The sequence below is a fragment of the Myotis lucifugus genome, unplaced genomic scaffold (assembly GCF_000147115.1).
Source record: "Myotis lucifugus unplaced genomic scaffold, Myoluc2.0 scaffold_517, whole genome shotgun sequence".
Classification (NCBI taxonomy): domain Eukaryota; kingdom Metazoa; phylum Chordata; class Mammalia; order Chiroptera; family Vespertilionidae; genus Myotis; species Myotis lucifugus.
In genome coordinates, this window is record NW_005871565.1 from 275,448 (window position 1) to 291,382 (window position 15,935).

The window sequence follows — 15,935 nt, forward strand, 5'->3', positions numbered from 1 at the left end:
ATTGACCACCTCTTGGTCCCTCAGGCCAGCCCGCAGGCTCCAATAGCTGGATGGCCAACAGGGAACCATGGGGAACTGGGGTGGGTGGTGGTGGCGCAGCAGGACTAGGGACTGGTGAGTGGACGTGGAACAGCTGAACTCTTGGTCCCTCCCCCAGCCCACAGGCTCTGATAGATCGCCAGATGGCGAACAGGGAACAGGGGTGGGTGTTGGCAGCAGGGCAGGACTGGGACTGGTGAATGAGCGGAAAATGGCCCTGATCACAGGCTAGGCCTAGGGACCCTATCTGGGCACGATTTTGTGCACTGGGTCTCTAGTGTTTTATAAAAAATTGTCACTATCTCATACATTTAGACGTAATTATTGTTATCCCCAAACTATGTAAGATTGCTTTCATTTATTTGATGTCAATATTTTTCCTTCCATATTCATTTTCTTTTTTGAACAGATTTAAGTAATAAGCTTTGATGCTGATTCTATTTCTCCTAGAGATCCTAAGCTCTGTGATTTTAGTGGAAAATCAGCAATACATTATGTGTCACAAATAAAGAGTTTTAAGAAACAGCAGTTATTGGACATTCTAATGAATTCTATGCCAAAACCAGGTAAATATTCCTATTTCACTTTCAAATTTCCCCAAATATAAGGGCCCTACTAGACATCTTTCTTTTTCTACATGTATTTGATGGATCCATTTTAAGAAATCTATCTGACAAGTATTTATTGAGCAGTGACTGAAAGCCCATGACTGGGTTCTCTGAGGGATGCAAAGAAGTCTAAGATATGGTGCAAACTTTTGAAAGTGCTCAGTATGGTCAGGGCCATATCACATAAGTCAGAGGAGAATGAACTTATTGGGAACAGGGAGGGGAAGGGACTTATGGTGGTTCTTAAATGCTGGATGAGATATGGTAGGAAGAAAAAAAAGGGAAGGTTAGATATAGATGGGGAAAGATAGTCTGAGTAAAGACATGGTGACAGCCACGGCAAAAGGCATAATGGAAAAAAATGCTACTGACACATGATTTTGTGTAACCTGCTTGTCTTTATTGTTTAATGGACTTTTTGTTTGATGCATCTGGTCAGGAAACAAGGGTATACCTAAGAGGGTCTCATGGAAGAGGTGAGACTCAGTCCAGTCCTTAAAAAATGATGGGATTTGATTTTTGTGGAGCAGAGGCACCAGGCTGTAAGGGAGCATGGTCATCTCAGGGCCAAACAGGAGTCCAGATTGAAAGTTCATGTCAGGGAAAATGAACACATAACGTCAGATGCATAAAGAAGGTGTGTCCATTGAGGACCCCTTAAATGTAAAGCTAAGGCTATCCCTTTTTTCCCCCAATAAAATAGAATCCCTAAAGAATTTTGAACCAGAGAATGATGAAAACCATGTTTTTGGAAAATTAACCTGTTCTTATTGTGTAGGATGGATTCAAAGAAAGAGACTCATGGCAGGGAACTCTATTAAGAAAGTATATGGTGGAAAGAACCAGGAAAAGAGTCCTTGGGCAAGGTGTTGTAGTGGTCTGGGAGGTGCTGGATGTGGTGCGTTTATTGTGAAAGAAGAATTCACAGAACTTGGTGATGTAAAGTTGATAGTGAAGACACAAAGACAAAAGTTGAGTGAGAGTTGAGTCAAACATGATTTCAAAGGTTCAGCCCTGGGATGTGGGGAGATGGGAATACAATCAACAAGCTAGAAGAACACTGGCTTTGTGAGGATACTGAAGGTAATGTGTTCTAAAAAAATTGTACTGATGGAATCTGGGCACTTTCAAGGAGCAATTTTCTGTAGGATAGGGCTTCTGGGAAAGCATGGGCTGATATATTAGTCCTGGAATTCTCTACACAAGAGAGATCGTAAGGACCTGAGAGTGGACAAGATCATTGAATGATTGATGATGGGGAGAAAATTGCGGGGGGCTGAGCTGAGGAGGTGCACCCACTGCTAGAGAGTGGTGTGCACGTAGGAGAATTGGGAGAGAGTTGCAAGAGGAATAAATGGAAACAACAACAAATTAGAAAAGAGCTTACAAAGCAGATATGGTAGGAAGTGGGAACTTTCAATAGCAGGATAGAGGCAGAAGATAAATTGCAAAGAGTAAAGAAGGAAAATATGATGAAGAAATAGAGGGTCTGAGTATAGATCACTTGTTCAATCTTGTTTCAGTTACAAGATAAATGGAAGAGCCATTGGAAAAGGAAGACGTTGTCATTCAAGAGCCCATGCTTATTTGGAGAAGGCAGGCTGGCAGGAGGGGGATGAATATGAGAACAGTGCCCCTCAGGAGCTAACGGGGAGTTCACTGATGGGTGTTCAAACCTTGCCAATTTAACGTGGCTTCAGTGTTAGACAGGACGTGTGCTCACAGTAGCTAAATGTTTTTCTCTTTGGAAACTATAAAGCAAATGTAATTTCCAGCCCATTGTTCGTGGTTTCACTTGGCAATTTTGCCTAATTTTAAAAAAACAACAACAAACAAAACCTCATTTATTCTGTGGATTCATGTTGTCCTCACATCTCTTCCTGTGAAAATTATCCCCTGAAACTTCATCAGGATCCCAGATCACTATCTTAGAAAAATCTTTGACAAAATGGAACTGCTGTTAGAACCAAGAACTAAATCTTCCTGTAAAATTGAGATGAGTCTTATCAAAACACATTATGTTTCTTTTGGCAGACGAACATGCTGAATCATTGCTTGACATTTGTCATGATACAAACTCTTCTCCAACCAATATGACAGTTACCCAAAACCAAAATATACTCTTGCAAAGCGTCAGCAGCAGTGAGGTAAGATGCTCTCTTTAAAGAAACAGCCAATGAAGAATGGATACTTCATCTACTTCATTTGTGTTGCTTGAATATTTTATAACAATTACAATTATATTTTAATGTAATCATACAGAAATTTACAACACAATAAATAAGACAGTGTTCTTGGAGTTTAATCTCAGAGCAGTAATTAGCTAGTCAACTCTTAGTCTCCTGCATTGAGTGTGTATGTGTGGGTATCTAATACCACAAAATATTGTGGCACCCACACTAAATAATAAAGTGTGGCTTGTCTTTATGGATGTTAATGTGGAAAAGGAGAAGATCATGAATCTGATAGTGTCAAATGCCTCCTCTTGTCTCTAGCTGTCACCTGCTGCCTGTGATGAATGACTCCACCAAAAGTTCCTATTACTATAGTGACAGTACAAGTAACACACACTGTGATCCATAGGAAACTGTGGAATGGTACCCAAGATTTACAACAAATTACCAACAGTGGTTGTCTATAGGGAGAGAATTAGAGACGTACTTTACATGGTATTCTTATGTGTACCTTTTGAGTTTTTATAAAAATTGACATAGCCCAAAGAGTTAAAAATATTACTACTCAGTATTTTATTGATCAGAAAAAATACGTCTACAAAATTGTTTATTTTTAAAAGTTAATAAGGTATGGCCTATATTATTTAAAAATAATAATGAAAAAAAATAATAATGACTTTTGGAGATGGTGGAGTAAACACATTTCAGTCCCTTTCTCCTTTCAAAAAATCATCCCCAAACAACAAAGAAAATGAAAAACAGAAAAAAATTTTTTAACCTTTTATTTTGAAATAATTATAGATTCACAAGAACTATACATAGTGGTCTTTCGTGTCCTTCACCAACTTCCTCCAGTGAGAACTATAGTTATAACTTTAGTACATTGTCAAAACTAGGAAAATGACACTGACACAATGCATTTAACTAGACTACAGACCTTGGATTCCACTAGTCTTTGCATGCATGCCTTTCTCTTTTTTTCTGTTTGTGTATGTCTGTGTGCAGTGTTCTATGACATTTTATCTTGTGAATCACCACAATCAAAATATAAAACTGCCCTCTACTACCATCTTTATAAACACACACACACACACACACACACACACACACACACACACACACACACCTCTTCTGTAACTCCTGGCAACTACTGATCTGTTCTCCATATCTATAGTTTATTTTCATTTCAGAAATGTCATATAAATGGAATTATCATATATGTAAACTTTTGAGATTGGATTTTTCTATTCAGCTTAATGAATATATGCTGATAGATCCAAGCTGTGTGTGTCAATAGTTTCTTTGGATGACTAAGGAATATTCTGTGATACAGATGTCCCCCAGTTTATTTAGCCATCCGCCCATTGAAAGACATTTGGGGTGTTTCCAGTTTGGAGCTATTACAAATAAAACTACTATGAACATTCGTGTACAGATTTCTGTACACACATATGTTTTCATTTCTCTAGGATACATGCTCAGGAGTCCAATTATTAGATCATATATATGTAATGTATGTTTAACTTTAAAAAAAAAAGCCAAACAATTTTCCAGAGTGACTCTCCTATTTTATCTTCCCTCCAGCAATAAATGAGAGATCCAGTTTCTTTACACCTTTGTCAACATTTGGTACTGTCAGTATTTTTTATTTTAACCATCTGATGACTGTAGGTGGTGTCACATTGTAGTTTTAATTTGTATTCCCTAATAACCAATGCTGAACATTTTTTTCATGTGTTTCTTTGCCATCAGCATGAATCATCTAAGTCTTTTGTCCATTTTCTAATTGGATTGTTCATTTTCTTATTTTTGGGTTTAAAGAATTCTTTATATATTCTGGATATATGATTCACAAATATTTTTCTGCTAGTTGAAAAACTTGGCTTACTTTTCCCACCCTTTTTTTTAAAAATCCTCACCTGAGCATCTCTTTTTTATTGATTTTTAGAGAGCGAGGAAGGGAAAGAGGGAGAGAGAGAGAAACACTGATATGAAAGAGGAACATCAATCAGTTGCGCCCCTGCGCAGGGATGGAACCTGAAATGTAGGTCTGTGCCTGACTGGGAATTGAACTCGCAGCCTTTTGGTGTATGAGCCAATTCTGCAACCAACTGAGCCACCGGCCAGGGAACTTTTCACCCTTTAAAAATTATTTTATTTTTTTTTCAATTAGAGTTGACATACAATATTGCATTCGTTCCAGGTGTACAACCCAGTGATTAGACATCATATAACTTATGAAGTGATCACCCTGATACATCTCACACCCATCTGACACCATACACAGTTATTGCACTATTACTGACTATTCCCTATGTTGTACTTTACCGCCCTGTGACTTTTTATAACTGGCAATTTATACATCTTAATCTCCCCCTCTTTTTACCCATCCCCCACAACCATCAAAACGTTCTGTTTCAGATCTGCTTGTTTATTTTGTTTTTTAGATTCCAACGTAAGTGAAATCTATGGTATTTGTCTTTCTCAGTTTGACTTATTTTACTCATCACAGTACATTCGAGGTCAGTGATGGCGAACCTATGACACGCGTGTCAGAGGTGACACGCGAACTCATTTTTTTGGTTGATTTTTCTTTGTTAAATGGCATTTAAATATATAAAATAAATATCAAAAATATAAGTCTTTGTTTTACTATGGTTGCAAATATCAAAAAATTTCTATATGTGACACGGCACCAGAGTTAAGTTAGGGTTTTCCAAAATGCTGACACGTCGAGCTCAAAAGGTTCGCCATCACTGCTCTAGGTCCATCCATGTTGCAGATGGCAAGATTTCATTTCTTTTTATGGCTGAATCATGTTTCATTGTACATATGCATCACTTCTTTAGTTATTAATCTATTGATTGACACTTAGGTTGCTTCTATATCTATAATAATGCTGCAGTAAACATAGAGATTCATATGTCTTTTTCATTTAGTGTTTTGGGTTTCTTTGAATAAATACCCAGACGTGGAATTGCTGGGTTCTTTATTATAGCCTTTGTTTTAAAGTCTATTTTGTCTGGTGTAAATATTGCTACCCTAGCTACTTCTTTTTCATAAAGTGTCTTTTCCCACCCCTGTCCTTTCAGTCTGTGTGTGTCTTTTCACCTAAAGTGAGTCTCCGTAGACAGCATGTGTAAGGGTCTTGTTTTGTACTTCATTCAGCCATCATATGTCTTTTGATTGGAGCATTTAATCCATTTGCATTTAAAGTAATTGCTGATAGATAAGTATTTATTCCATTTTACTATGCATATTTTTATTGTCAACTATGATAACAATAAGTCAGTAGATAATGTCTCATTTTGCTTTCTCGAGAGATAGCAGAATAAATGTTTTCTAGAAATATGGAAGAAAATACCAAAAGAAAAGGTTAAAGCCTGGGAAGGGTGGGTAAGCAAACTGATGACCTTTTTGATATAAGTCTCTTACCATTATCTGACTTTTTAATAATGTCAACTTAAAAAAAAACATGTCAAGCTTGATACAAATTAAAATAAGCAAAGAAAAACCCACTATGGTATATCCATACTGCAGAAAACTATGCCTTGGTTAAATTTATGTGCAGAGTGTGATACCATTTGCATCAAAAAGAAAACCCCACAACAATACCGTGTGTTGTGTATGGGGATGTTGTTGTATAAGTAAAGGCACAGGAATTTGTATGGAGGGACTTAGCAAACAGACTGCTAACTGAGGCGGGGCGGGAAGGGCAGGGAGGGTAAAGCATGGAGTAGGGTGATGGTAAAGGCTTCTAAAAGCACAGTTTTCTTAGGCTAGAATGTAAAACTTGATGAAAATTAAAAGGATGAGATTAATTTGTTTGCACTGATTAAAACTTAAAATACAGAAATGGTTAAATAAGGATTCCTCTGGGACATGGGATGGGATGAGGTAGAATGGAAACTTTTATTTTAATACTACATGAATATTTTACCTTTGTTCATTTATAACTTTTCTAAACAGGTTAGAGTATTTATTTTTAAAGTTCCTTCAGTACAGTGGTTCTCAAGAGGGAGTGATTTGTCCCCCAGGGGGCATTGGGCAATGTTTGGAGACATTTTTGATGTCACAACTGGGGTGGAGGGGCTACTGGCATCTAGTGGGTAGAGGCCAGGGTTGTTGCTAACTATCTACAATGCACAGGGCAGGTCCCACAGCAAGGAGCTAACCAGCCACAAACGTCAATAGCACTGAGCCTGAGAAAACCTGCTATGTGGTGGATTTTGTCTCAGAACTGAAGGTTGCATTGGTTTTGGTTACTAATATAACCTAGTAATTGAAATAAAATGTTAGGGTCACCCAAGGAGGAACGCACGTGGCCAAAGTGGTAAGGGATTGTGAATTTATTAGGTCATCTGGAGACCAGATGGGCTGAGCCCCCAAATGGCGCCAGCCCCCAAAGGTGGGGAGTCAGAGGTTTTAAGGACGGGAGGCGGGCTTTTTCTGGGCGGAGAATTCTCTGTGCAGGTCTGGATTCTGGGCAAGTCCGGAGGGGAGAGATAATGGTCTTAGCAAGTGGAATGTGGTCTAAGCAAGTGGAATGCCCATTGTGAAGTGGCCTAACGGTCAGTTCCTAGGAGAGGGGTACCGATTCAATTATTTGATCAGACCTAACATAAAATATCTAGAGACCAATCTTGAAAGTGTCATGGATTAGAAATTGATAAACAAAACAGGTTTACTTTTAATTTTTAAAAAAATATTTTTATTGATTTCAGAGAGGAAAGGAGAGGGAGAGAGAGATAGAAACATCAATGATGAGAGAGAATCTTTGATTAGCTGCCTCCTGCACACCCCCTACTGGGGATCCAGCCCACAACCTGGGCATGTGCCCCGACCAGGAATTGAACCATGACCTCTTGGTTTCTAGGTTGACACTCAACCACTGAGCCACGCTGGCTGGGCTACTTTTAATATTTTATGGTATATGTAAGCAATTTTCTTTTTGAAAAGGCCAAAAAATCCCTTCATGGTATTACCCTTTTTTGTGTGCAACTTTAAAATGTTTATTGAACTTTCCTTCTATATTTTTTCTTATTATGATTAAAGTAACTCTGAACTCATTTCTGAAAAACAGACTCTTTCACTGTTGAACTTGCCTTTTCTTCCCTAGCGCTTTCCCTGGGGTTTCAATTGCAAAACCGAAGGTCATCCTTCGCTTCTTTTCTTTGAGTGAAAGCTCTCTTTTCTTTCTGGCTGTCTGCCGAGGTTTTTATAGTTGACAAATAGAAGCAGCTGCCTTGCTTGCAGGATCACTCCTAGAGGCTCTTTATAGACTCTCCCAATCTTTTTTCATCTAAGAAGAATCTTCTTTCCAAACTTAATTATGTATGATTTCTATGCCTCTTTCTCTTCTGTGTGTTTAGCATTCTGCTGTTTGTAGATGAGAATGCTGTCCTATTTCTAGCCTGTCATCACCTCCTGCATTGTTGTCCATGGTTTATGAAATCCATGTGTGTCTGGGATGTGCTAGTCTAACATTTTCTCTCCTTCCCTCACAACCGAATGCCATTATTTCCGTTCTCTTCCTTGTGGCACCGGAGCACATCTTAAAGTCTTTCAGATTTAGCATTCTGAAAGGAATTAAAAATTCTGAGCTCTTTCTGTAGGAGTCTTCACTTCCATGAAAACCTTCAAAGTAAATATCATTCTCTACATCCTTTTATTTGCGATGCTTATGGTTCCTCAGTTTATTTTAAAAAGACTTTTTTGTGTGTGTCAGGCACTTGTAGGTAACACATTTTTCATTCTTTCCTGTGCAAAACTTATAAATTAGGTTTGAGGATCCTTTTAAAAAATTTTTTGCTCGTTGTTATTTTTATCTTCTTTCTGGTTTTTGTTGAGATCCTTTGTTTTGAACTTTTCATGGTAGCAAGAAAGCAGAGTTGTTAAGAGGTCTGGAACCAGACTTTTGAGTCTGAGTGTGATTCCTGGCAATACCACTGGCTAGCTATGTGACCTGGTAAGTAACTTCACTTCTCTGGTCTCATTTAAAAAGAAGAAAAGAGTTCCTACCTTTAGAGCTGTTGTGAGGATTAAATTAGTTCATATGTGTAGGTGCATAGGACAGTGTCTGGCACTACATGCGTAAATGCTAGTCATTGTTAAGGATTTCGTAAGTAGGTGTTCCCACACTCTGCATCTTCCAGCTTTTCCTAAAGGACCAACTACTGATGAACTGAGCAGTTGAGGCTGATCACAGCCCATTAATCAATACAGAAACCTGACATGAGAACCAGTTGTATCTTTAACACTTCCACATGAGGACTGCTACTTTCCAAACTTTAGCACAAAAATTTCATTGAATCATTGTAATTATGTGAAATGGTAGAAAAATATTTGGAGGTCTCATAGAATGTTGTAGCCTAAGGATCTGAACAAAGACTATCTATACTAAAACAATTCAGTGGTCAATAAGCATCTGAAACTATCTCCAACTTTTCTACTAATCAAAGTATGCAATTCGAATAATACTAAGATAATCGATTCTACATACTGCATCACTACAAATGAAAAGTGATGATAACTGATAAGGGAGAAGATGGAATGGAACACACTCATGCACAGCTGGTAAAGTGTAAACTTTACTTTTAAAACTGTGTGTGTAAAAAAAAAATCTTAAAAATTTTCATACTCTTTGGATCAATAATTCCATATCCAGGAATCTACTTTAAATAAATAATGCAAAATTAGGGTATTAATTGCACAGATGTTCCCAGCACTGTATGTAATAAGGAGAATTGAAAACTGCCTAATAAGCATATAGCGCTAATGTTATAAAATTCATGGGCTGTTATGACCCCCTGGTAGGTATTTTTTTGAGGGAAAGAAATTTTAAATTCCATTAAAATGACAGTTGCTTAGTAAATTGCTGTGTAATCCATGCTTATCTTAAGATATAAAATTATAGGATGCAACTATATATTTAAATTCTTAGGAAAAGACAAAGGAAATATAATTAAATTAATGTTTTAAGATGGCAATAACAGTTGATAACAATGTTTGCTTTTTATTTGTAGGATTATAGGTGATTTTTCTCCTGCTTTTTTAAAAAAACTATTGTGTATTTCCATATATTCTAAAAAGAGGATCTCCCTCCCGCCTTTGTAATTGGATGGGAGGAAGAAGAAATTTGCCAGATAGTAATAAGGTTTTTGAAATGCAGAGAAGGGTGAGCAGTGAAATTGACAATAGTCTAGGACCAGGGTGAGCCAGTCCAGGTCTCCCACCTGCCAAGAAAATACTTTTAAAAGCATGACTTGCTGCATCAAAGTAAGGTATGGCAACTAAATGATTATGGTTGAAGACCTAAAATATTGTTAGTAGCAGTATAAATAAGGGTTTTACTTTCATCATTTTCTATGATAATTTAAATGAACAAAGTGAGAAAATAAAAAGGCTCCCTTGGCAAGTAATGAATGACAGAGCTTTGCGATAACTCTGCCTGCCTGTCCAACAGGCACCTGCACGCAGGGCAAAGCCTTTTCATCCAACAGTCTCCTTACATAGCTGGTCACCCGGGTCAGAGAAGCCAGGGAGCTAATGGTCGTATCCAGCTTGTGATGGGATATTGTAACTGCTACTAGCATCTGTCACTGTTCTAGGCATTAAAAAGGGCAAAATCACCAGCAAGTACTTCTGTGAGGGAACCTACCCATATCGGTGAATTCCAACAAGAGAGCGTTTTTTCTTTACAGAGTTTGGAGAACTTTTTATAAGTCAAGTTGGCTCTCAAACATGTTTTTCGGCATAATGATTATTTCCTAGAGGGTAAAAAGGAGACGTGCCATGATTGGATCAGAAAGCTGGCCGAGTGAAACTTTAATCGGCTTTGCTGCCTCCTTTCAGTCTAGGGTCCTTCGGGCAGCTTCCATACGGGGCAGGGATTTCCACCCTCCGCATTTGTAAATGATGCCCCAAGGAGGCAGATGGAAAAGACCATTTCCTTTGGGGTTGCTCACTGTGACTGCGGCCAAAGGATTTTTTCCAGTTACCCACCCAGATGGAATTTGTAGCAGCTTAGAAGCCTGGTGCCGACATGATAAAGTATAAAATATTGAATTTCTATGTGTCTATGTGATTTCGCCTTTGATCGTCATTTTTGATTATGTAATTAATCACGTCCATGTCTGTCTGAGCTTGGTGCTCTTGGGGGCAGACACTTTCCCATTATTTTAGTCCTAAATACTTTATTTAAAAGGAAACCGCAGTGTGAAACTTTAGCCTAGAAAAGTCAACATTTACCCTGCCCCCTCCCCCGCCAAAAAGGTAGCACACTGAATAACTGAGTTCCTATTTTATGATATTGCAGGAGTTTGACCAAGATGATGGCTGCAGTCATTCCATATTGGTTAAAGAAGGAGGAGATCCGAGTGGTGGTGGACGAGATTGGCAACCCAGGACAGAAGGTATCTTGGCTTCTGTCCTTGAAGTGTTTACAAAGATAACATGGACTATTTAGCTTTCTCCCTAATTTCAGAAGTGCTCAGTGCAGAACTTTGGAAACACAGAAAAGCACAAAGGGAATGAAAAACCACTCATAAGTCTATCCTTTGCCCATATGCAAATTAGTGAATCTTGTCAACTTGCTCTGCCAAAACGAGCATCCCTCTGCACTCTCTGTGTCCCTTTTCTTTATTCTACCCCACTCATCTCAGCCAGCCATTCTCTGGCTTTTTCCTTTTTTTTTTTTTTAATATGATCTCTCCAGCCCCTTCTCCCCCTGCCCCCGCAACCTTGGCGGCGGGGTTCAGGATCTGAGGGAGGGGCTGATGCACAAATGAAAATGCTATACAAGAAATATGACTTTAGAAGGCATTGGGAGCCAGGTGGAGACCTCTTTCTTGAAGAGGCACACCAACTTCTCAACTTATCGCCTGGTCAGCTTTTTATTTACTTGAATACACATTTGCCCTTTAGCAATGCATATAGGCAGATCAAAGGTGAAGTTTGGTAAACAGTATAAGGATTATCAGGTTGGGAAATTGCCTTGAGCCATTGAGCCCACAGCAGGGCAGTATTATGCTGATTTTCAGCCCTGCTAAATATCAAAGTCCATTGACCTTCCAATGTTTTCTTTTTGCATTAATATGCTAACTGCTGTTGGCTTTAGCCTCTGGCACCCCCGCCCCCCCCCCACCCCATTTCTTTCCTCACACAATCTTCCATCAGCAACAGGGATCTGTTCCCTTTCAGATCTAAGCATTTGTCCATCTGCTGCTGACCCAGAGCTCCTGCCTTGAGGGGAAGTTGGGGGGCTGAACAAGGCACTAAAGCTCTAAGTCCCAGTCTTTTATTCTATGAGGCCATAAGTCTGGAATTTTCCAAAACAATCATCCATTCCACATATGGTATCCTGTCATATCTACAAGCACCCTTGCATTGAACAGACCACAGGTACTTGCAAATTTTCGCGTCAGAAATTAGTCACCATAGCATCACATTTGTCTATCACATGCCACCTATAAACTTCTTAAATTAAATGTTTATTCAAACGGCTGCCATTTCTCTCTGCAGTTTTCTGACTTCCATTTCTAACACTCCAGGGAAGCTGCCCCACGGTTGTCTTTTCCTCTTGTCCCTGGTAACCTCCCCCGGGTGAGGCGGTGCTAGCCAGGCGGCAGTCTCCTCCTGCCCCTTGTGCGATGCTGTCCTCTGCTGGCAGCCTTCTCGAGCTCACTCGGAATCTCTCCCCCAGGCTGAGGGCGGAGAATACTTTAGTAACATTTGAAATGATTCACACCATGAGCCCTGAAAGACCAAATTAAAATAAACAAATCCTGGCCCCTTCCAAGCAGTCCTTGAAGTTGGCCTTTGACTCCCAAAGAGTCAAAGCCAAGTTCTCAGATACCCGGTTGTGTCCCAGGCACTTTCCAGGAGGTTAAATAATACATTTACTTGGCTCAGTTTGGAGATGACTTGCCACTTGAGATGCTAGTAATTCTTTTTAAATCAATTTGTAGTATTTTAGGTTTTCATATAAGAGCCATGATCCTTATGCGGCATCTCCAGGAAGCTCTTGTGGCTTTAAGCTTTAGTTACTTGGGTTACAAATTTAACAGAAACATGTATGTTTTTAACTTTCCTTCTCATAGTTGATACAGTCTTCAGTTGAGCTAGTTAGTTACTCTGTTGAGTCACAAAGTCTAAAATAAAAAATGTTTGGAGCATTACTGTGCATTGCTTCCATCTTAAATATCAATACATTGCTTTAAATCCTATTTACATGTTGTTTCTAACATACGCCAAGTGGTTAATGTTGAAAGCGTTTGCATACTTTATGAAGACCTTATGCATATGCCATAGAACTATTTATTCTGTTGTAGATATACACATGTAATCATTTATTCTATATCTGTTTGCTCATTGTAGTCTATTTAAGAGGGAGCATCACTAAAATATATCTATATATAATCTCCATAAATAATCTATCACTCTTATAGATTTTAACAAATAAGTATTCCTGCACTATGCATTTGCTTTATTACAGACTTTTACAGATGGTAATGTGTAAAATACAATTTATAGACTCCAAAAAAGAGCCCTCATTTTTTTCCCTAGTATAAAAATCTTGCATTCCTCAATCAGCTATTTTTCCAGAACATAACAGATACAAACCTTGTAGGCTGGAAATAAAGCGCGTACAATTGCTCTTTTCATGAGTGAATAAGAACCCATTTCCTGAAAATTACTGGACTTAAACTTTTAAAAAGAATTTTTATTGATTTTTAGAGAGAGAGAAAGGGAGAGAGAAACACTGATGTGAGAGTGACACATCAATCTGCATGCCCCCTACTGCGTGTACAAGCAACCTTTGATGCATGGGATGATGCCCAACCACACCAGACACGGCTTAATTTTTTTTTTACTGCAGTGTATATCCATCAAGATTCTTAGTTGCAGATAATACAATCTACTCTAGTTGGGTTAAAAGGGCAGTTTTAAAAGATATTAGAAAATTCATAGACCATTGAAAAGCCAAAGTAGAAGAACAGACTGTAGGTTGTACCATCAGAAAGAATTCTCATAACTACATCACAAACACGGCTGCTACTGACCCCCAACCAGGCTGCCTCTGCCCCAGCTGGGAGCTGCCTCCGCATCAACTTAGGATTCTCTCTGCTGCACCCACATCAGCAAAGAGGATGCCTGCACCTCATCCTTTTTCGTGTAACTCAAGTGAACCTGTCTCTCTAGTGGCAAAGGAGGCTGGAAAGTGCAGTTTTTGAAAACTCTTTGTTGAGACTTATGATTTAGGAAATTATCAAAACATGGAGTGGTTATAAAAATATTTTGAACCTAGCCCTGGTCAGCATGTTCAGTGGTTAGAGCACCAGCCTGTGCACTGGAGAGTCTGGGTTCGATTCCCAGTCAAGGGCGCGTATCTGAGTTGCAGGTGCAACCCCTCTCCCCAGTCGGGGTGCGGGTGAGAGGCAACCAATCAATGTCTCTCTCACATCACTGCTTCTTTCTCTCTTTCCCTTTCTCCCCTGCTGTCCACTCTATCTGGAAAAAAAAATCAATGGGAAAAATATCCTCACTCCTTGAGTGAGGATTTTAAAAATATTTTGAACCTTTGATAGCCATCAATTTAAACAGAACAAGCAGAAAACAAAAGAAAGTGAGACTTTTCAGGAGAAAATAATTTTTCTTTATTGAATGACTTAGGCTAAGTCTATTTTAAGTTTTCATTTTAATAATGGCTTTAACATTACAAGTAATAATCATTTCCAGGCTTTCTGAATGTCATTTTTACCATTTTTGTGAGGAAATTGTTTCTATGTTTAAATGTTGCCTTTTAGTTTTTCTACTGTAACATTTTCTGGTGGGGTTAATTTACACCGTATGTGGAAAGATGCACTCAGACAAGAGCAAGTGTTTTGTTTTTACATATGACAATGCATCATCTTTCCTGGCCCACTGGGCAGGTTCAGGGTCTCCCAAACCACTCACAGCATTCAAGAGACAAAACAGAGAACACATTTGTATGTTCCCAGCTGATTTCAGAGTCAGCACATTTTACAATTTCTTTTCCCACTTAGGGCCAACAGTTTAGGATGGGCCCATTATACACACACACACACACACACACACACACACACACACACATATCTATGTATATATGCTAGATGCCCAGTGCACAAAATTCATGCACTCAAGGGGCAGGTCCCTCAGCCCGGCCTGCACCCTCTCACAGTTCGGGAGCCCTCAGGGGATGTCCGACTGACAGCTTAGGCCTGCACCTCCTGGGGAGCGGGCCTAAGCTGGCAGTTAACATCCTTAGCACTGTCAGGGAGGTGGGAGAGGCTCCCGCCACCACTGCTGCACTTGCCAGCCATGAACCCGGCTTACTGACCACCAGGGGCAGCTCCTGTGTTGAGCGTCTGCCCCCTGGTGGTCAGTGCACTTTATAACGACTGGTTAACCAGTTGACTGTCTGCCCCCTGGTGGTCAGTGCATGTCATAGCAACTGGTTGAGCGGCCTTAGCATGTCATTAGCATATTATGCTTTGATTGGTTGGACGGACGACCGGACGACCAGACACTTAGCATATTCAGCTTTTATTATATAGGATAATTGATTGGATAAATTTTTAATTATTGATTATAGATTTTGATTGAGTGTTGCTGGGGCTGACCAGCAGACCCTGAGTGATGGATGAATGATTACTCTGACACACGATTGCTGTGAAAGAGAGGCTGAGGGACTGCCTGGCTATAGGAACCAAATAGCCTGTTAGCCTGCTTCTTCAGGCTTTTACTGTACCAGCAGTTTGAGGTAAAGTTTATCCTTTAGATACAATCAGTAGGGTAAGCATTCTTGGGAGGACACATGTGTCTGCAGTGGCCTTTAAGCAAGGACACCTAAAGGTTAAGCATAAAGAGTCTGCTAAACACCCAAGGGTCCACACATGCACAGGTCAAGGAACAATTAGGAGTGGCCGCCTTCAGCCAAACTCCCCTAAGTCAGAATTCCGATAAACAGGGAGGGCTGCCTTCAGCCCACCCCTTTTTTCGGAATTTTCCTCCTTACAAACTTTCCAACCAAGTCTCCCATGCTCCTCCACAGAGTATAGATTGATTATAGATTTTTAATTCTTGATTAGAG

At 39.4% G+C, this 15,935-nt stretch overlaps 1 protein-coding gene across 5 annotated transcripts in view; it reads left to right on the top strand.

Annotated features, from left to right (window-relative positions):
* Positions 1–583: 583 nt before the first annotated feature.
* MAP3K19 (mitogen-activated protein kinase kinase kinase 19) overlaps positions 584–15,935 on the top strand; it is a 35,613-nt gene continuing 20,261 nt past the window's right edge. For all 5 annotated transcript variants that reach the window (XM_023745119.1, XM_023745121.1, XM_023745123.1 and 2 more), the window contains exons 1-3: positions 584–605; positions 2,682–2,794; positions 11,139–11,235. In XM_023745119.1, the coding sequence (XP_023600887.1) occupies positions 584–605; positions 2,682–2,794; positions 11,139–11,235 (232 nt within the window). The remainder of the gene's footprint in view (positions 606–2,681; positions 2,795–11,138; positions 11,236–15,935) is intronic.